A 20,735-nucleotide genomic window follows, 5' to 3' on the forward strand; every position below is an offset into this window, starting at 1 on the left:
CGCCGGAAGCGGCCGCAGAGGCGGCGGAAGCGGCTCAGTCGCCATCTTTGATAGGGGCAGGGGCTGTTGCCCAGGAGCGCCGCAGGCTGGAGGGGGAGTCGGCCGCTGTCCTGCGCCTGCTCAGTTGCTCTGTGTACCCTCGGTTCTGGGCCCCAAGTCCTTCCGAAGAACCCCACGGACTTCTCCGCTCTGGTCCCGACTCGTGGTGCAGGTCAGGGGCTCTGTGGTCAGCCACAACCCAACAGGCAAGGAGGGCGGCCGGCCGCAGGCAAGGCTCCGAAGAGGTTTCTTTCCTTTTTCTTAAGGGACCACGTGGGCTGGGGAACCAGCCTTTGGGGAACCGCTTAGGAGAGTCCGGATTGTCCCGACAGGTCGACAGGAGGACCCGGTCGGGGTGGACAGATGTCGGGTAGGAGGGGCGCCCGTAGGAGGGGCTCCCCTCCAGGCTGCCTTCCCAGAGCTCAGAGGGGCGCCCGGGCCAGGACTGGTTGCCTGGATTTGAGATCGGAAGCATCCCGCCTTACTGGGGAGATTGGCGGCTTCGGAGGTTTGTCCCCCACGCCAGGAAGACCCCTTTTTACTCACAAGCCTCGGGAGCTTGGCCGAGGTGGCTGGTCCTCTCTCTCTTGCTTTCCAGCTGAGCGCTCTGGGCCCTCGGCTGCCCTCCTTTCCGGTGCAAGTCTTGGCTCCCTGTGCTTGAAGGCCGGACGTGGGAAAGGTTGGCTCTGTGCTCAGGACGGAAAAGAGATTTCTATGGGGCTAAAAGGGCTTGGAGCCCAGCGACAAGGGTTGGAGGGGGGCACTTTCGGCTGCTCCCATTCAGTGAATTCAGTGGGTCAGTATCAGGTATTCATCTTTAATTCACATAACAGCAGTCAAGGGAGTGGGGGAAGGGGGGAAGTCAAGTGGCAGATATTTACATCTAAAATTCACATTACTTGCTGGATTGAGAACATGCTACCACAATATATACAGTAAAATACTTTTTTGGGACACTAGTACAAATTTTTTTTTTCTTTTAACTTTGCTTTCTGATACAGGTAAGACCATTAAGTCACTTCTTATTTTAAACATAAATACACAAAAGAAATGGTTAGAAGTTTCCTTATTTTAAATAAGCACAGAATGCCAGAGGTTAAAAACACATTTATAGGGCTGAATACCAATTGGACAGCACACTCTATACATTTTTTGCTCAAATTCCTGTACAAATACACAGCATTCAAATATGTATTTACAAATAAGCTTGAAAGAATGAAAATCAGTATATCGCAATCTTTTCAGAGAATTCTCATATCTGGCCTCCCACTTCCCTTCAGACTGGCTGATTCTCCAAGGAAAGGGATTTGGAATATATCCTTTTCATTGAATTTGGGAAAATGGAGAGGGAAAACACAAACTTGGCTCACCCTGTAGAAAGCAAGACCAAACGAACCCACACTCCCCTCTCTACCCTCCCATGCCACGAGGTGGAGAAGGAAGTTGTTCTTACATGAGGACTGCCTTGTCCAGGGATTGAGGTTCAGGAGTGCCCTAAAACCTAAATATGAACTATCTAAGAAATCCAAAGCTAGTCGCCGACTGTTACATTTGGGAACACCGGATGGTTCAAGCCTGCCTGGACTGACCCACTCTGCTTGGAGTCACCCTTCAAGTATCAGAAAGGACCTACACTGGTGGTAAAACACTCCCAGACGCCCTGAAGGTAACGTGGCCCCCCATCTTAGCTCGTAAGTTACTTGCTGGCATTTCTGTTAAACAAGTTGGCATTTGTTTACAAGTGAAAGACACTCTAACCAGGGAAGTCAGATGGGCCAGTGGAAGAGGAACTAAGGGAGAACGTACCTGCTCAACGAGGAGAAGGCAGCCTTGTGACTGTCAAAGTTGTGAACTCGGACAAATAAATGTTTTGTAGACTTTTTAAAAGTAACTTAGAAGCACCCTGGTAAAATACTATTGCCACATCACCCTATTCCCCCAGCTAATAAACCAAGAGGAAAATCTGTGCCCTGACCTGAACGTTTCCTATAAAGACACCACTGCCTTCTGCCCAACAGACTGGGGAGGCTGGAGAAACTGCCCTCCTGCTCACCCTGAACCCTGAGTGGTGGTCCCATGGGCCTGGAGCTGGGATCGTGCACTTGGCTACTGGGAGGGGATAATTCAACCTGCGTGGCTTTCTGCTTCTAGGAGGAGAAGTCCCCCTCCCCGCCAGCTGCCCTTTTTACCCAGGAGCTTGCTGAACCTGATCGAACGTCCTCAGGCCTTCGGAGCCTGGCTGGGCAGCCACCCCGCTGCTCAGAGGTAGTGCTGAAAATCCCTGATTCAGGAGCTGGAGGACAGGCACGCTGGCCACTTCTGAAAGCTCAGAGGATTTCTGGCCCTGCCACACCCCAGCCTCACTCCTCTATCAGCTTGTCTCAACACATGGCTGCCCAGGCCCCGGGGGAGAAGGTAGTGAGGGCAGTTGCTCCGGCTCCAACCCCCACTCAAGCTCCAGAGGCTAGGAGACAACCACTGCAGGTCCATGCACCACGGGGCTCTTGCAGGGCATGGGGTATGTTAAGGGTGGAAGGGAGCGAAGGGTCAGAAATAAAAACGATGGCGGGGAAATCCAAAGTAGAGGAGGCATGGCTGGCCCACGGAAGCCTGGCAGTGCACCCCGGGCATGCAGTTAGGCTGTCACACGCCTGTGCCGGCAGGTTGGCCTCGCCAGTCCCTCAGTGGCACACTCCTGGATGGAAGAGCAGGCAAGTGGGCAGGAATTTGTGCAAAATGGCTTGTAGCCCCCTTGTCCACCTGTGACATAGTCCACGTGGTCCTTGCAATCCCTGAATGCAACCATGAGCTCTTCTGTCTACGCAGCAAAGGAAGAGGTCCCTAGTGCAATTTCCATTCTGTGCATTGCTGCCCTGGAGGGAGGGCCTGGGCTCCTGCCCCAGGGGCCCCACAAAGCTGCGAAGTGGTTCGGTGGTGCAGTATCTCCATCTAGCTCCATGTGGTCTGAAACTGCAGGAGGAAGACAGCATCTACTGCACAAAGGAAAGAGGAAAACCCATAGAAATGGAAATGTAGAAAATGAAATAAAAAGAGAAGCCACAACCCTTCATGCTGCTGTGGCCTCTGCACATGGCAACACACGAGTTCACGGCAGTAGAAGAACATAGACTTGGGGCGGTTCTCTCCTGAGTGCCAGGCCTCTCGGGCTCCCTGCGGGGGGACTTGCTTTTCTGACCTGGAGTGGTTGGGCAAGCCACTCACTAACGGTGGTGTCCCAGCTGCCTCCCTGCCCCTCACTGTTCCCCTCGGCTGTGCTCCCAGGCCATGCGTGCCTGCTCTTCCTTGGTGCTCCCGGGAGGCAGCGAGGCCTTGCGATGCAGGCCCCGAGGCCTCTCGGCCTCCTCTCGCAGCAGCACACCCTCGTCGTGCTCCAGGGCCGGCAGGCGGGGGTGGTACGGCTTGGGTGGCAGCGCGGGTGGGTCCATGGGGTCCTGAGGGATGACACATCCCGGGGCTGAGTGGCTTCTGCACGGCTGGGCCTTGATGGAGTCCAGGACGGCGGACTCGGAGAGGCTGTAGTGGACAGGGAGGTAGGGTGGCTCAAGATCTTCGTCAGTGTTCCAGGCCTGGCTCGGCATGGAGTCCATGGTGTCGGTTCGAGGAGGGGCCTCCGAGGAGTGCCCAAAGTTACTCTCGCTCAGGGAAGACACGCCGCTGCTGGCACTGCCAGACAGCGTGGAGTTGCTGCCATCCAGGCCTGACTGGGGGCTGGTCGGGGAGGCTGGGATAGGGTGTAGGGGCGACTGAAAGAAAAGGGAGAAGTGTGAGAATCCCTCTTTCCAGACAGCCTGACATACCTGCCACGGGAAGGGAAGACCAAGAGTCTCCTAACTAATGAACTTTAAAATACTCATCAACAGCATGTTTCTTGTTTTGCCATCACCAAGCCCCTGGCTTCTCCCTGGCCCCAGCAAGCCTATGGAGCCCCAGAATAACCTGCATTTCTGTGGCCCCAAAATGGCCCTGCCTTTGTGCCCCGTGAAGCCAGGTCCCAGGCTTCTGGCTGTGGCTCTAGGGGCACAGACAGAAGGGCTGGGTTGACAGGCCCATCGGGGAGGGCAGAAAGAACCCTCATGAGCCATGGACCAGAAGAGTGCCTTCTGCTGCCAAAATCTGTGACAGTCTTTTCCAATTTGCAGCAAAATTAATGAGTTTTGCATAAAGGTTTGGTGTCTGATGCTTCTTGCTTTGAGTGGACTCCAGTTTAAAGTGCTCTACAACCCCCCACAGTTAACATTTCCTCACGTCGTGAACTGTGGTATGTTGATACCTACCCCCTGGCTTCTCACTGCTCTTTGCTCACACACTGGGTACCGTGTGTTGCTGTCTGCAGGACCCTCTGACCTCCCTGTCCCCATCACATCTGTTACAGGACACATGGGTCACCTGTACCCCAAGTATGGCTCTGAACACCCCCAAATTCTGTCAGGCTGGGCTGTTGGGAGGAAAAGGGGAGGCAGACCTCAGGGGTCTCTCCCCTCACAGCTTGGGGGCTGTCACCTCATAACATTACCTTGCGCAAGGTCCGGGCTGGGAGGGCTGGGGGGGTGTCACCCAAGGGGTGGTGGAAGGCGTCAAAGTGTAGGGAGTAATGACCTGCAGAGGACACAGAAGCAGAGCCTCAGTTGGGCCCTTCTCGGCTGCCTCACAGCAGAGCTGGCGGGGCCAACTGCATGGATGGGAGTCTCCCACGACCCCTTGGCACTGGAGGCCACAGGAAAACCTCTCTCTTCATTGACATTCTCCAAAACACAGGCTGCTGGAGTAAAGACACCCATGCCACACAGGAGGTCGAGAAGTCCGAGCGCATCAGAGCCCACAGAAGGACAGACCGTAGACAGCAGCAGCCCTCTGCCTGCTGCAGGGTGATGACAGTCTGGGGAGTCTCGCGCTTGGCACAGTCACTTCTGACGTCTTCGGCCTCTGCGGTTGGAAAGGCCTTACTGAGTGTACCTGCTGCACCTGGAGACCTCACTGACCCCAAGGCTGCAGTGGGGGAGTTCTTTCCTCGGCTGAGTCGGCTCGTCTTCTCAGCCCGGAGGGCTCCTGCCCTCACCCCTGAGCAGAATCTGAGACTGGGGACTACCTGGGGGACCCGCTGGAGGTCTTCTTACCATGCAGCAGGCTTCGGGGAGGCACTGGGGGGGCCAGGATGCACCCCGTGTGGGCAGACAGGAAGGGCTGGGCCTCTCGGGCTCCGCTATCCAGGCTCCAGCTGCTGGGGGCTGCTGGCACCGCTGAAGGGTGAAAACAGATGGCATGAAGGGAGGTTACTTCTTGAGCCAGCCTCTGCGGCGGGGGGAAGTCCTCTACTACCATCTGGGGTTTCTCCAGGTGTGAACTTGGTACAGCATACACATGGGCATGGCATGCCAGCTTCTGAGACAGAAAACACTGGCCAAGCAAGACACAGTAGTGGCCCACGGGGAGAGTGGCCGGGGCAGACCCCCTGAAGAGGATGGCTACAGAGTCAACTGCTGTCTGAACAGTACTTGGGAGGAGGCAAGCCGAGAGGAAGGAGGAGCAAGGAAGCAGCCTCCCGGCCTTGCCAGGAGGAGAAAAGAGAACAGAAAAGGTGAGGAGAGTGAACAGGCTGGTAAGACTGATAGAAGAGAGAGGGAGAGTGCAGGTGAGTGAACATGTGTGAGAACAGGTGTGCCCACGCACCCCTGCAGCTTTTGACCAAAGTCAAGAGTCAGGGCTCTCCCAGGGCCCGGCCCCATGGGGAAGCAGGGAGCAGGATGGGTGGGCAGCAGAAGACGCCTGTGTCTATAGCTGATGCATGGCCTGGGCCCTCAAAGAGCCTGTGGTAAACTACAAGCTCTGCCCACCCTTGCTGCTTCTGAGCCCACTGGCTGGGCCTGGGATGCTCGGCAGTTTTCTGGGCAGGACTGGTGTTCATTCGGTGCCTGCTGCGGGAAAGAGTATGAAGCCAGGGGTCAGGCTGGGTCCAGCAGGGACCTCTGCTTCCTGAGAGGAGGGAGGGCGGTAGAGCCCCTGGGTGCTTTGGGGCATAGAGAGGCCCAGTTCCTGGCACCCACATGCCATGGATGTCATGGATAGAGTGGGCCCTGGACAAAGAGTAACACAGGATGTCCATCTGTGGATGGGAAGGAGTCCAGGGCTGGAACTGTGGCCCTTCAGCGACAGCTGAGGTAAAGAACTTTGTAGGAGGGGAGGGGAGAAGAGGAATGGCTGGACCGCGGGGTCTGAGGAGCAGCAGCAGATATGTGAATGCCATTGGCCGACTGCTCAAGAACCATCACCACTGATGAGAACTATGCCCTTTCTCTGATGGAGCTCTCAGTATCGAGAGACAAGCGGCTGACCCACTGGCTTTGTTTTGAGGCAGTCATAGCTAAAGGGGGTGTTGAAGAGGCTGGGGACTGGGATTTTCCCACTCCAGGTCCTGAGTGGGGAATGCAATGCCAGGGCCTAAAGGGCACTCGAGAGGCTCTGGGAAGGAAGAAGCCTGGCCTTTGAGGAGGATGTGGCCAAGAGAGGCTGGGCCCCACGTGGTCCAAGGATGAAGTGGTGGGAGATGTCCACCCTGGTCCTCCTCGCTGGTGAAGAATGTGAGGCTAGAACTCAACTGCCTCACAGCCTCACGTCTCAGGAGTGTGGCTCAGTCTCATGGACTGGCTGACAGTGGCAGGGGCGGAAGGGAGGGGTGGCAGTCACTGGGTGGACGGGCATTCATTCTGACTCTGGTGAGTGCCAGATGGATTCCACCGGAAAGCGTTCCCCAGAGAGCCTGAACCACCCTGAGACCAGGACAGGCCTACTCTCGTACAGGCTCTCCCCAAGATGTGGCAGGAGCTTCCTGGTCCTCAGCACTGAGGCACCCTCTCCTGAAAAGGAAAAGTTCCATCTCCACGAAAAGCCATCACACCTCAAGGAGTAAGAAGCTTGGAGGCAGGTCTGGGCAGCTTCCCCAAAGGGGCTCTGACAGCCCAAGTTCTCATGTGTACATCCTGGCCCTAGAAGAACAGTGGGACTGCACAAATTCATCCACAAGAACCCAAAGGAAACAGCAGGCAGGAATGCTAGAAGGGAAGGAAGCTGGCAAGGCTGCAGTGGTTTACAAAGGGCACCTGCCAGAGCCACTCCATGTCAACCAGAAATCATCCAGCTTGCCCTCAGCCTCCTGCTGACCAGTGAGGCCAGTGAACCTCTGCCATACAGCACCAGGGGTTCCTGGGTGGCTCAGTGGTAAAGAACCTGCCTGCCAATGCAGGAGATGAAAGAGATGCGGGGTTCGATCCCTGGGTCGGGAAGATCCCCTGGAGAAGGAAATGCAAACCACTCCAGTATTCTTGCTTGTAACATCCCATGGACAGAGGAGCCTGGCAGGCAACAGTTCATGGGGTTGCAAAGAGTCGGATGTGAATGAGTACGCATGCACACACACCAGTGCATACGGGCTAGTGGAGAATCTCAGATGCAACACCTATCCTAGGAGAAGAGGGGTGATGCCCACTGTGTCCTGGCCTTTTTTCTCTCTGCTGTGGACCACCACCAGTCTGAGGTCTCCTGTGCACAGCAGCCTCGAGGGTCGGCTGGCCTGGTCTGGGAGTCACTGCCTGGGAAAGAGAGATCCGTGAAGGTAAGAAATGGGAGTCCTCGTGGGACTCAAGATCCTGACGATGAAAGAATGGTGACAAGTGCGTACAGCTCCTGCTCTGAAGGAGCCAGCAGAGACCAGGGGAGTTATGACTCTGGCTCTGGGTCCCCCAAGGCAAATGTCTAGCTCACTGCATACTAAGCTCTGGCCTTGTAGCTCAAGTGGGCTTGCTCTGGGCTCAGCCTTGGCTCTGAGACAACCCTCTTTCCTCCCCATACATGGTGGGTGGGCGTATCCGGCTTCTTGCTGCAGCTTGGTCTGAAGCCCGAAGCTCTTCTGGGTCTGGTGGGTGTCAGGTCCTGCTCTGGCTGCCAGCACCCACTTGAGCTCAGCCTATCTCCGCTTTCGGCTAGATCTGCGATTGCTCCACAACTCAGGCAAAGGGAAGCCGCTGTGGTTCCCGACCCTCAAGGCCACAAGAGCGCTTGGTTTGGGGGCACAAGTGCAGGGGTCCAGGAAAGCCACGTGTTTTGGGGATGTGCAACTCTGAGGCTAGGAAGGTGTCTTCAGCCAAAATCTTATCTCCACGCCCGCTGTGGTCGAGCGCCCGGCGCTGAGGCCTCCCAGGCACTGAGGTCATGGAGCCCGGGTGTGGTCTCAAACAGGACGGGGAGGCGCGCCCTCCACGCTGAGCAAGGGAGGAGCAGTGACAGTGGGGCATCAGATGGCAGACAGCACGTGGTGAGGAGGTGTGATGACCACATGACAACGGCTTTGGAGGGACACGTCCTGATGGGCCAGCAGGTTGTACTGCTAGGGACTAAGAGTGCCCTAAACTTACCAGGTGGAGGAGAGGGGAGGGGAACCTGCAGGGAGAGGGGCTGATATGCTTGGCCTGGTTGTGTGTGGCAGGTGGGCTGGGCATAGGCCCCATGCGGGCACCGTCCTGTGTTAAAAGGAGTTAAGATCTCCATGTCTGGGACTTTGGGCTAGGGTTATACAGGCCCAAGTCTGGTTCTTCCATCAGTTGGCTGGAGCAGAACATAGAGTGGAACTCCACTCTCTGTAACCAGCCTCTGTTCTAAAGTATTGTCTGGTCTCATGGTATAGCTTATGTACTTGCAATGTGCAAAAGGGATGCTCAGCTGTTGCGGGCCTGGGTGGCTACAGGAGGACTGCAGTCCTGGAGGATGCTTCTCTAAGAAGTTCACTTTGCCATGACCTGTCCTTCTCTTTATTCTTGGGGATGTGCTTGGCCACAGGCCTGTTCTGAGCAACAAGGAGAGGTCCCCTTGGGCCTGAGTGGAGAGGGACCAAAGCCACAGGGTCTGCTGAATTCTGGGGCTGGTGGGGAGGAGCCCTGGGGAGTGGGTGCTGAGTTTCCATGAAGGTGAGCTCAGGGCAGGTGGCAGCTGGGGCATCTCAGAGGGTGGGCCCTGGGGAACCAGAGATACAAACAAACAGAATCTAGACCTCAGCATCAAGCCAAACATGGGTTAAATAATGAACACAGGAACTGGTCAGGACTCTGGAAAGACAGACTGGCCTGGGTATTAAAAGTATGGCTCAGCCTTGGTCAGCTGGTGCTCAGGGACAAGAGTCAGACACTCAGAATGGGGACAGATAGGAGAGGAGGCCACCTGGGAAGGGGAATCGTACCTTTTTCGGCCACAGACAGATTGGGATCGCTGCAGGGTTTGCAGGCTCCAACCACTTGCTGGAACAGGGCCCGCTGGAAGTTTGGCAGCTGAGGGAAGGAGAAAAATATCAAAAGGTGACAACAACCGGTTACATCTTGGGGGCGTCATGGGCCCCAGGAGCCAGGGCATTCCAGGACCTGACAGGGAAAATCAAAGCAGTGGGACAGCTCATGCTTGAGATGTGCTGAGAATGTCAGGCTGGTTGGAAAACCGTCCAGGCTGTCTGTCTCTGAGTCCTGCCCTGTGCAACTGTGTGATGTCTGGGGCTCCCCTGCCACCCCCGGGTCTGGCTGGGCTCCAGGCTGTCCTGCACGTGGCCAACAAGGACACAAGCACCTGGGGGAGTCTAACTGCCTCCTTCTGTCCTGCCAGGAGACCCACGGCAGGAAGGATACAGGGACCCCTCGCACCCCTGAGCTCTGGCAGGCTTGGCCTCCTGGAGACGCCCCACGCGCACAGGCCTGTGTGAGGGGAAGGGCAGCACTCAGGCCTGAGGTCACAGACATGACCCGCTGTTCCGTGGGTAGCTGCCAGGCAGACCTGTTCCTTCCACCTGGCAGGGTTGCCCAGGCACAGGGAACTGAGAAGGTCCTGGCACTCCGGGACTGGGTAACTGTCACTGGAGGTGACTCTCATGGTCCCTGAGAGAAGAACAGGGCAGACTGGACGGGGGAAGGAGCTAGTCGCTGCAGCTTCTTGTTCAAGGCCCCATACGGGACATCTGCAGAGCTCTGCAAATTGTGTGGGGAGGGTCCCAGCGGGAAAAGAGGGGCTTTGGGTGGACGGATGGATAGACAGATGGACGGATTGATGGATGGAAGAGGCAGAGCTTCCCCCTGTGGGGATGTCCTTCATGCACACATGGAGGAATTAGACCCATATCCACCATTGCATTCTCTGGACAGAAAAGAACCAGTTTTCTCTGCCAGGTTGTTTTTTAGATGAGGAGTTCAGGAGGCTGGCCAGAAGGACAGATAGGCACACAGACAGTGGTGGGTCCAATCCCGCCGCCATTCTGCCCACAGCTGTACTCCGTCTGGACTGAGTACAGATGCTGGTCCCCACATTCACTGCCACTCCCATCCAGGAGGGTCTTCACGGCAGCATGAGGGAGGCATCGACAATGCAGAAAGCCTATCGAATGCATGAGGGGAGCTCAGGCCAGCACAGTTGCAGCAAAGGGCAGTCAGCAGGCTGGCTCCGTTACCTGTCCGTTCTCCAGGATGGCTGCTGGATACATGGCGCTGCTTGGGCGGTCCCGGTGCGTGGGCAGCAGCAGCATCATTTCCCGGGCGTGGCGGTACTTATCTGGCAGAGAGGGAGAGCCTGTAACCAAGTGAGAACAATCACGCACAGATGACACGCCACAGATGGAGGGCCCAGAGGGCATGCATCCCGGGGAGCCAGTGACCCAGGGTTGGGGTCCCTTTGCAGTTGGGGTGAGGATGAGCTCGGCAAGCACAGGAGGAATGAAGTGGAGCCTGGTGGTTAGGTGGTAGTGGAGGAAGGAGCTGCACTGGGCATCCCAGCTGAGGCAGGCACATTGCAGACTGGGGCGATGTGGACTCGCTGACGTGGCCCCCTGTCCCTGCTTGGGGGCAGATCGTGAGGAGAGCTGGGGGTTGGAGTTGGGGCCCTGGGAGCCCTGCGTCTCTAGCACTCAGGGGAGATGGGGGTGGCCTGGGTGCTGGGCTCTCTCGGGGCCCAGGCGTGGGCCCAGGCCAGCTTGCAATGGAGCCATCACACAGAAACAAACACACTCAGGTAACAGAGAGGCACAGTTCTTACTGGACACGGTTTCCACACACTTACCTTCTCCAGACACCACTGGCCCTGTCTCAGCTGGCCCCTACCACCTTTCCCCAGATTCCAGGCCTCCTGTGCCTGGCTTCTGCCTTCCTGGCCATCTTACTGCAGATTCAGCCCGAGTGGCTCGGGGCCCAGGGCCCTGCACACAGGGGGCTCTCCAGGGTTCCTCACTCTGAGACTTGCCCTCCAGTGAACTTGGGAGTCATGGAGCTACTCTGGGACTTGTGGGACTTTAACCCAGGCTCCCGAGTTGACTTGGTTCATGCTCTTCGCTTATGAGACCCCCTCAGAACCGAGGGGCTGTTATAGAAGCCAGATGTGGTGTGGCTTAGTCCCCATTGGTGCAGGCCATGGTTACACGCCCAGGAACCTGTCAACCGGCGGTCCTCAAGGGGACCTTCCACAGAAGAGGTGAGAAAAAACTTGCAGGCTTCCCTTGGGAATACATAATTTAGAAGGCCCTCCAAATGTGCATCACTCATTGTACCAGACAGCGGCATGTCCATGTCGAACTAGTGGGGTCTTCCAGATCCCTCACTGGAGGGTAACCTGGATCCCAGTGCTGTCGACTTGTCCACTGGCAGCCTGGCAGCCTCTGGCTGGTTCAAGTGGGTGAACTCCCTCTGTGTGGTGGTCTCTTAGTGAACCTCATCTGAGAGGTGAACCTGCAGCTCTGCAGGCTCTGTGTGGGCCTTCCTGTGGGGGTGCCCTCTAGGCACTGTCAGGGCACAACTAAAAAGGTGGCCAAGAGTTCTTGAGAAATGCCTCTAAAATACTCATTTTAGTCCCAGAGATGAGGCTTAAGTATGCTGAAGAAGTCAGCATACTAAAAACCAATAATGCAGCTATTATTAGTGTAAAGTTCTTCCATAGCTGGTCTGAGTGTTACTGTTTGTAGAGCCTCAGAACTGGCTTTAAGGCCTGTTTTTAAAAACTACCCTTCATTGATAAGGGAATGAGTAAACTATGCTCTTTAAAAAAAAAACAAACAAACAACTAGGCCTGAATTTCTACTATTTGGTGATTTTTCTCCCCTATCAATATTTTCCTTCAGAACTTGTGCTCTGAGGCAATCTCAAAAAGATGGCTGTGTAAAGAAAAAAGGAAAAGTGTTTCTAATCCCACTGATTTTCACAGTGCCTTCCCAGCAAGAAACTCTGAAGGCTCCCTGGGTCTTGTTGGCCATAGCCCTGGACAGGGTTGCCTGCACGTAGCGTGCAGAGAGAGGCAGCCCCTTTACACCAACTCATGTCACATACCCATCCTGTACCAGGCATGTGGCTGGAACATGGTATGCTGCCTTGCTCAGCTTGGCCCTGGTCCCTGACATGACAAAGCTCACAGTCTGGCTCACCAGGCAGACCCTGGATCTGAGCACTCAACATCCTGATACGTGCTGTGGGGCGAGGATGGAGGGACAGCACCCAGCAGGCCGCAGGGACTGTGCTGAGGGTTTATACCCACGTCAGGTGCTCTGTGCAAACACTACATTTTCCAGTTCTAGCTTCCTTCCCACTGCTATTTCCCCTAGGTGGCCAAAACCACAGTAGGTGAGAGTGGTGGCTACTTTTCGTGAAAACATTTAAATACCGCAAGGGCTTCTGAGTCACAGGACTTCTGAACTATTTCAGTTGTAGTCTGGTGAACCCCAGGGAGGCTGAGTCCCCAGCACGACTGAGGATATTCAAAGAAAAGAAAGAAAGTTTAGTCACTCAGTCGTGTCCGACTTTGCGACCCCATGGACTGTAGCCTACCAGGTTCCTCCGTCCATGGGATTTTCCAGGCAAGAGTACTGGATTGGGATGCCATTTCCTTCTCCAGAGGATCTTCCTGATCCAGGGATCAAACCAGGGTCTCCCACATTGTAGGCAGACACTTTACTGTCTTAGCCACCAGGGAAGTCCTGAGAGTATATTCAAGGTTCAATCAAAATCTCCTAGCCTCGCTCAGCCTTTTGACCACCAGGGGGCGCTGCCGACTCACAAGACTGTGCCCTGCAGGCCATTCACCTTGAAGGTTTCCAAAGCAACAAGAACCACTGTAGAACATCAACAGGCACAGCAAGGAAGCTATTGGTGTCAAGACCACTCCTGGGAGTAGGGAAAGTGACTCCAGTGGAAAGGACTCTTTGGAACACTTTCTCCATGAAAGCCCTCCCCTCATCTGTAACATTAGACACAAACCCCAGCGTGGGCCATCCCATTTCTTCTGTGCCCTCAGTGCACCTACTACTGCATCTACCACATTTTGGGCCTCCCACGTGGCTCGGTGGTAAAGAACCCACCTGCCAATGCAGGAGACATGGGTTCAATCCTTGGTCGGGAAAATCCCCTGGAGAAGGAAATGGCAACCCACTCCAGTATTCTTGCCTGGAAAATCCCATGGACAAAGGAGCCAGGTGGGCTACAATCCATGCGACTAAACAATAACAAATTCAGTCTTCCTCTATGACACTGGGTCTGGTCTTTATCTTCTCTTGCATGTGGGCCTGACACTTGGTGGACCCATGGTTTTCTCTGAATGGGCCTGCACATAGACTGAATGGATGCTGTAGCCTAGAAGTGACTGCCCGCTCTTTCTTAATAGCCTCTGCTCTTATCACAGTACCCTGCTTTGGGCCCAGTTCTAGTTTACCTTGGAGAAGGAAATGGCAACCCACTCCAGTATTCTTGCCTGGAGAATCCCATGGACAGAGGAGCCTGGCAGGCTACAGTCCATGGGGTCACAAGAGTCAGACACGACTTGGTGACTAAACCACCAACCACCACCTAGTTAACCATTTGGTTTACTTTTGTATCAGCCTTTCATTATATGACATTCTGGAGTTTGGCAATCACGACAGCTTATCTCCAGAGACGGTGATGATCGATGCCTTCCCTCCCTCACACACACACGTCATCCTCGCATCACAAGGGGCAGTCTTATTCTTCACCCTATTTGGGTTGGCCTTAGTGACGGGATTAACTGACCGAATGTCGCAAAAAGGATGTTCTGGGATTTCCAAGGCTGGGGAGTAAGAAGCCTTGCAGCTTTTGCCTGGGTGTCTTGGAATGCTTGCTCTGGGCAAAGTCAGCTACATGCTGTGAGAAGCTCAAGCGACAGAGAGGTCATACGTAAGGACTCAGGTTGACAGCCTCAGCTGAACTCCTGGCAGACGGGCACTAGTGACTGCCAGCCACGTGAGAGAGCTGTCTTGGATGTCCAGTTTAGTTGAGTCTTGAGATGACTCCAGCCCCCAGTGACATCTGACAGCAAGCTCATGAGGGACTGCAGCTGAGAACTTGCTCAGGAAGCCCTGTCAACCCACAGAACCATGTGAGATGATAATAAATTGTCTCAAGCCACTAAGGTTTGGTGGGCGGTTTTACAGGACAGGGAAGCCTGGTGTGCTGCAGTCCACAGGGTCACAAAGAGTCAGACACGACTTAGCGACTGAACAACAACAATTGATAACCAAGTCATTTGAAATAAAGAGGGATTACTTCCAAACAGGGAGAACATAAATTCTCTCTATTCAACTCTGATGGTGCAAGAGCAATGCCCACTTCTCACTGAGCACTCATAAAAGCTTGATGAGTGAATATACCAGTAAACAGTTAGCTAGAAGGAAAAAGGTGGTACCAGCCAGCCTGTGAGGTCCTTGATGGCATCTGTGTCCTCTTCAGGGCACCGAGTACCAGGCACTGCCTAGAGGAAGTGTCTGAGCACTGAGTGGAAGTGAGGTACAATGCTCACCCCTCACTGCCTCTGTTTTGTCTTGTTTTTTGTTTTGTTTTTTATCAACAATCATGGGTCAGAGATCTGACTTCAGCAACAATACCCAGATGAAGACTTAGATGTGGCTGAGTATATCTGAGACAGTGTTCAGGTTAGGAAAGAACCTACACAATAGATTAGATCACAAAATCGGTTTCTGGAGCTTTGTCCAGGAGCTCTCACTAGACACTGCAAATGCTAACCTGCACTAGAGCATTCACAGCCTACTTCTCAGGGTTTCCTTCCATTTCATTCCTCAAAGCACCTTTCAATGTTCCTTCTTTACCAATACAAATCACCGTTCCTTCTCTATGTCTGCAGCCCTCACATACTGACACATCTTCCATGTGTACCATTTGGTGGGTCATTTCTCATCTTTCACTCTAGAAATACCTACTCCCAGATGCTGGCTCCCCTTTTTCAGCACCTTAGTCCACGTTGGGAAGGCAATCACCAAAGTGGAATGGGCATCAGACTGGGGGCTTGCGAGTATAAAGACTCAAAGCTCCAAATTCTACTTGGCCACGAACTGATGGGATGGATTTAAGTCCCCCATCAGACCTGTTTTCTTCCACAGGAAATGAGGGGCTGGGCCAGTGTTGGGGAAAGTCTAACTGCTCTTGTTGTGACCTCAACCCCCCTTCTGCTGTCTGTTGAGGCTTTTCCCAATGGCTCCACTGACCACTGCATCTCTCTCTCCATCACTCCTACTGTGGGTCATGGATGACTCAGATGGTAAAGAATCTGCCTGCCATGCAGGAGATCCAGGTTTTATCCCTGGGTCAGGAAGATCCCCTGGAGAAGGGAATAGCAATCCACTCCAGTATTCTTGCCTGGAGAATTCCATGGACAGAGGAGACTGGTGGGCTACAGTCCATGGGGCTGCAAAGAGTCGGACACGACTAAGCAACTTCTTTTCATTCAGATTTGTGTGCTTTGAAAGAAGAGGTTTTTTTGTTTTTTTTTTTTCCTAATGATCATCTATGTCATACATCTGTGTTATTTCCCTGTCTTCATAATAATGAGAAGAACAGACTCCATCTGTCTGAGGCCTGGAAGCAACAGCCGGTAGCTGCCTATTGCTGCTGTGCTACACAGGCCGCCCTGGGGGCACCAGGTCTTAGTCACCACAGCTAATTTCCATTCCTCTGCAAGTATCTCTATCTGAAAGGACAGAGAACCAAACCTGACTGCAGGAACTCGAGTCAGAAAAAGCTGCTGCCTCTCAGAGAACAGTATTTATTCCATTGAATAAGAAATCAAGCAATAATAACAAGTAGCCTTTTACAGAGCCATCTCTCCTGATTAAGCCTTTCCCAGCTGAACAAAGTTTTTTTTGGTTGCTGCTACCATTTAGAATAATGTTTTCCAGGCTTAATTTTAGTCTTCACATTTAGTTTTCATACTTTTTCATCATGTTTGATTACTTAAGACAAAACTCACTTTTGCCTTAACTTTGTGCTTTATTCTCACAAACACTTCAGTGAGAAAGAGCTGAGCCTTCTCCTGGGCTGTGTGTCCTCTTACTGAAGTGGAGATGTGATGGCTGGCTACCTCGGTGCAGCACAGCTGCAACCACTGCCCCGAGCATGGTCTGAAGCCAGAGAAAAAGATCTGGAGGTAGGAGCCCTCGAGTCCCTGATGCTAAAAGCATAGGTGAGCACTCGCTAAGTCACAGGGCCTCTTTCAAAGACATAGCCACAGATGAGAGGAGGACAAGGGGCGCCCATGAGGCTCTCTCCTCTCCCTTCTGCGAGCAGCGCCCTGCCATCCTTACCTCGGGCACTGGAAGGGGCAGAGGTAATCATCTGGGATGGTGCTGAGTGAGTGGAACTCAGGCTGGAGGAAGAAGGGCTTGCCTGGGACGAGGACAGAACAGAGACGTTGGTGACTGAGCCCTGGTACCTGGGGTTGGGATACGCGAGCTGCAAAGGGAGAAAAATTAGCAGGATAGAGGTCCAAACGGAATGGCCAGGATGATAGGAATGGCCCAGACTTGGCTTCTTCATGCCACCAGGTGCCCAGATCCAGTGTCTGATGCTGTACCCTTGCCTTGATGAAGGCCATGCTGAAGGCCAGCACTAAGGGTCAGCTATAACCCTGATGGAACAGGGCTGCTGGGTAGACTCTAGCGATGGTACCCATGGAGCAGACTGGACTGAGCCATCAGGAATGCCAGGCAGGAGGGCAGTTTGGCAGAGGAGCTTTCCCATGGGTTCTCTAAGAGCAGCCAGGACTGAAGGCAGATTTCCTTCTTGGGAAATAAGGCCTGGGAAGTGCAACATGGGGAGGTGTGGAGGGAAGGCCATTCTGCTAGCTCTGGGTATTCTGAATTCAGAAACTGGAGAACTAGGCAGCAACACCAGTCCTCAGACCAGACCAGCCAGCAGAGAGCTGAGTCCTCCAGGTACGGTGCCCTGGCTCGTTCTTCCTGGACCGCTCTGGTACCTGCATGTGGTGGTACAGGTCTTCGGGAGCCTCGCCCATGGAGCTGTCACCCAGCATCACGGTGTTTCCAGCTTCGCTAGATGCATGTGAGGAGAGGGAGGACGATGAATGGCGACTGGTACCCATCAAGTTCATGGGGCTGCGGACAAGAGTGGGAGACGGCCAGAAGTCAGGGCTGGAGCTGAGATGCTTCGCTAGGTGGTGGGGGCAAGAGTCATGGGTGTGTGTACAACAGTCATCCCCAAGCCTCAGCCTCTCTGGTTGGGAAGGTTCCACAGCCAACGTTCATACCCGTCTGAGGCCTGGAGCCGTCCTGAACCCCACCCTGCTGCTCGGGGGCCCCTGGTCTGGGAGGGCCAACAGTAGCCAGGCAGAGCCTTGACCTAGAGTTAAATGGTTTGTGGCCACTCAGTCTGATGACATCAGCAGTGTCTCAGGAGGAATGAAGGAGACCCACTGAATCCGGTAAAGGACCCCAGGTCTTCCTAGCTATGGGCTGTGTACTTAATCCGGTACCCATCCTGCACTGGGATCTGCTCCCAGCTCAGGGTGTCTTCCTGACCTGGGGAAGCTGTCATAGCAGCTGCCTGTGAACCATCTGCCGGCCTCCTTCCACGGCTGCGGCCACAGGCTTGCCAGCAGTTCTTTTCTGTCAATTCTAAGCAGCTCCCCCCATTCATTTGCTCCTTCTCATTTGCTGAGTGCCCACCCTGTGCTGACTTGCTGGTCACAGTGGAAAAGAAACCCCAGTGAGGGCCCCTCTCCAGGTTTTTCGCTTGCCTGGCCTTTGTGCCCTGGCAACCTGGAGCCCCCTGCCCGCGAAGCCCCAGTAACAGGTCTGCTGAGTGCAAAGCAAGCACACCTTGAGGCCTTCACCACCATGCTGTTCTTCCTGAAACCCAACTGGGGATCCTCGTTCCCCTGGGATCAGGTCCCAAGGCCTGAGTGAACAGGGCCCATCCAGAGAAATCCTGGCCCCCTTCCAGGCCCTGGAATCCTGCACTCCAGCTACTGGCTCTACCTGCAGTGCTGACCACACTGGCCTGCATGAGGATCCTGAGGCATCTGCACATATTCGTGACTTTGCCTGTATCTTGCTCCGTCATCTTCCTAACACCAGTTTTTTTCTACCCAGCAAACTTCTACTCACCCGTCAGGACTCACCCCGATGCCTGTACACTCCTCTGTCACCCTGGATGACCAGATGCAGAGTGCAGATCCTGTGGCAGGAGCTGTGTGTTTTCCGTGCGTGTGGGTGAGGGGGCACGTGAGTGCACACAAGCAGTGTTCTGGACACCCTTGCTCTGATCTCTGACATCCGGACTTACCTTTGTGGAAGGGACCCTCCTCAGCCCTAAGGCCATACCTGTGCCGATGGGTCATCTTGATGTTCTCTGGGCTCATGGGGCTATGGGATGCTAGGACATTTCCCCGTGGGGTGCTGGTGCCCGAACATGCAGGACTTAGCTTGTCCAAACCCGGAAACTCCTGTTGAGACATGAGTGCCCCTTCATAATAAATAATTGGGAATAAATGAGTAATTGGTAGCTCAGACGTTAAAGAATCTGCCTGCAATGCAGGAAACCTAGGTGTGATCCCTGGGTTGGGAAGATCCCCCGGAGATGGGAATGGCAACCCACTCCAGTATTCTCGCCTGGAGAATCCGAAGGACAAAGGATCCTCGTGGGCTACAGTCAATGGGGTCACAAAGAGTCAGACATGACTGAGTGACTAACACTTTCACTTCACTTTTTTTTTTTTCCCCAAGTAATTACGGGATAAAACAGAAGAGGCAGGCTGGTAGCAGGAATGTAAAAGAAAAAAAAAAGAATCATATAGTATTGGCTGAACCTAAACTACTGGCTTCTTTTGGGCAGTGACTCCGACACGACTAAAGTACCCTCCTAACCACAACACAGCCTAGACCAGAAGCCATGAGGCCTAGGTGGACCCCTGAGAGCACATATGGAGCAGGCTGTGGAGATGGTCTGAGTTCATAAAGTATATTAACAGGCTTTCTCACTGTAGAAAAAGTGGAAGAAGAGCTGGGCAACAGGAGAGGAAGAGCTGGTGATCACCTGTCAGGCAGTGGGCACCTCTGACATAAGGTCTGGAGTTTTACTGGACTTCTAAATGGCCTCACTCTTAGTGACCTTGGTTAAGTTGTCTGTGACAGTCTATGGGGTGTCAGGACACAAAATCCTGATGCAGATAGCTGGAAAACAGCACACTTCTATTTTAGCATAATTAAATTAAGTATGTAGACATCTTGGCAGAAACGTTTTGTCCCAAATCCTCCTGGGGGACAGTACATTGATTTGTGTCACTATTTGCAACTCTGAGGAAACAAAGCACAACTGCTCGAGTTTCCAGAAGCCCTTCACAATCTGTGGTCCCTACGTCCACTGGGGATGTTTCTGAGCTTGGTCTGAAAGAGCAGGAAGTTTTCCACCTGCTTCTTCCAAAGCATGTAGAAGGTTGAAATGTGCTTTTGCAGCTGGACAGGACACTTCCATGTGTGCCCTGGAGACCCTGAGATATGTGAGTGAGCATTCTGTGTTTTTTCCTGCAGTGATCTGACAGCCTGCATGCTAGGGAGCTCCCACTCCCCCAGTGGCCAGGCTCTAGCTTGCCTGAGTCACCTGCTGTGATGGGGAAGTTTACATACAGAGACCAGAGATTTGCGCTCAAGACTACTTAGGGACGTCACTCATGGTCCGTGGTTAAGAAACTGCATTGCAGTGCAGGGGACATGAGTTCTATCCCTGGTTTGGGAACTAAGACCTCAAATGCTGCAGAGCAACTAAGCCTGTGCACTGCATCTACTGAGCCCTATGAGCTCCGGAGCTTGAGCGCCACAACTACTGAGACCGCATGCCACAACTAGACAGTCCACGTGCTGCAATGAAAGAGCCCATATGGTGCACTGCAACAAAGATCCCGTATGCCGCAACCAAGGCCCAACTCAGCCAAAGGGAAAATAAAAGACCACCTGAACCCTACTCTCAGCCAATTAGCGTTCCCTGTAAGACCCCTGGAGGAAAACCAGTCTTGGATACAGGCCTTGCTTCTGCTCGTGTGCATCAGTCCTTGGGTCAAACCCTGCCAGGGAGACCGAGGAGCCAGGTCAGAGTCAGGGAGACCTTCTGGGGCCTGGGCCAGCCCCAAGACCTGCCTGGGCCCTTGAAGAGAAGCCAGTACAAAAGTACTGCCACCCCAGGCTTTCTCAGGTGGAAGCCTGGGTCACCAGACAGGAGGAAGAGGGAGGGAGGGGAGGCAGGGAGTTAAAGGGGAAGGGGATGGAGAGAGAGGGAGACAGATGAGAGAAGGCTGGTCTGGCTAAGCCTTACTTCTGAAGGTTCCTGGGATGAAAATTATCCCTGAAGGGATTCCTGCAT

At 53.9% G+C, this 20,735-nt stretch overlaps 1 protein-coding gene and 1 long non-coding RNA gene across 2 annotated transcripts in view; one reads left to right on the forward strand and one right to left on the reverse strand.

The window, feature by feature from the left end:
• The first annotated feature begins 49 nt into the window (after window positions 1–49).
• Window positions 50–2,013, forward strand: LOC145519986 (uncharacterized). Its single transcript, XR_014064102.1, has 3 exons — window positions 50–284; window positions 372–547; window positions 638–2,013. It is a non-coding gene; the product is annotated as an uncharacterized LOC145519986 (long non-coding RNA).
• Window positions 1,169–20,735, reverse strand: part of DOCK3 (dedicator of cytokinesis 3) — a 276,490-nt gene continuing 256,923 nt past the window's right edge. Inside the window, exons 47-55 of the mRNA XM_081525200.1 lie at window positions 18,704–18,825; window positions 17,338–17,476; window positions 16,667–16,814; window positions 10,532–10,650; window positions 9,284–9,371; window positions 5,175–5,297; window positions 4,574–4,656; window positions 3,333–3,803; window positions 1,169–3,032 (exon numbers count right to left, since the gene is read on the reverse strand). Of these exons, the coding sequence (XP_081381326.1) occupies window positions 3,030–3,032; window positions 3,333–3,803; window positions 4,574–4,656; window positions 5,175–5,297; window positions 9,284–9,371; window positions 10,532–10,650; window positions 16,667–16,814; window positions 17,338–17,476; window positions 18,704–18,825 (1,296 nt within the window). The 3' untranslated portion in view covers window positions 1,169–3,029. The remainder of the gene's footprint in view (window positions 3,033–3,332; window positions 3,804–4,573; window positions 4,657–5,174; window positions 5,298–9,283; window positions 9,372–10,531; window positions 10,651–16,666; window positions 16,815–17,337; window positions 17,477–18,703; window positions 18,826–20,735) is intronic.

Source organism: Giraffa tippelskirchi, chromosome 9 (genome assembly GCF_054371585.1).
Source record: "Giraffa tippelskirchi isolate mGirTip1 chromosome 9, T2T-mGirTip1v1.2.pri, whole genome shotgun sequence".
Classification (NCBI taxonomy): Eukaryota; Metazoa; Chordata; class Mammalia; order Artiodactyla; family Giraffidae; genus Giraffa; species Giraffa tippelskirchi.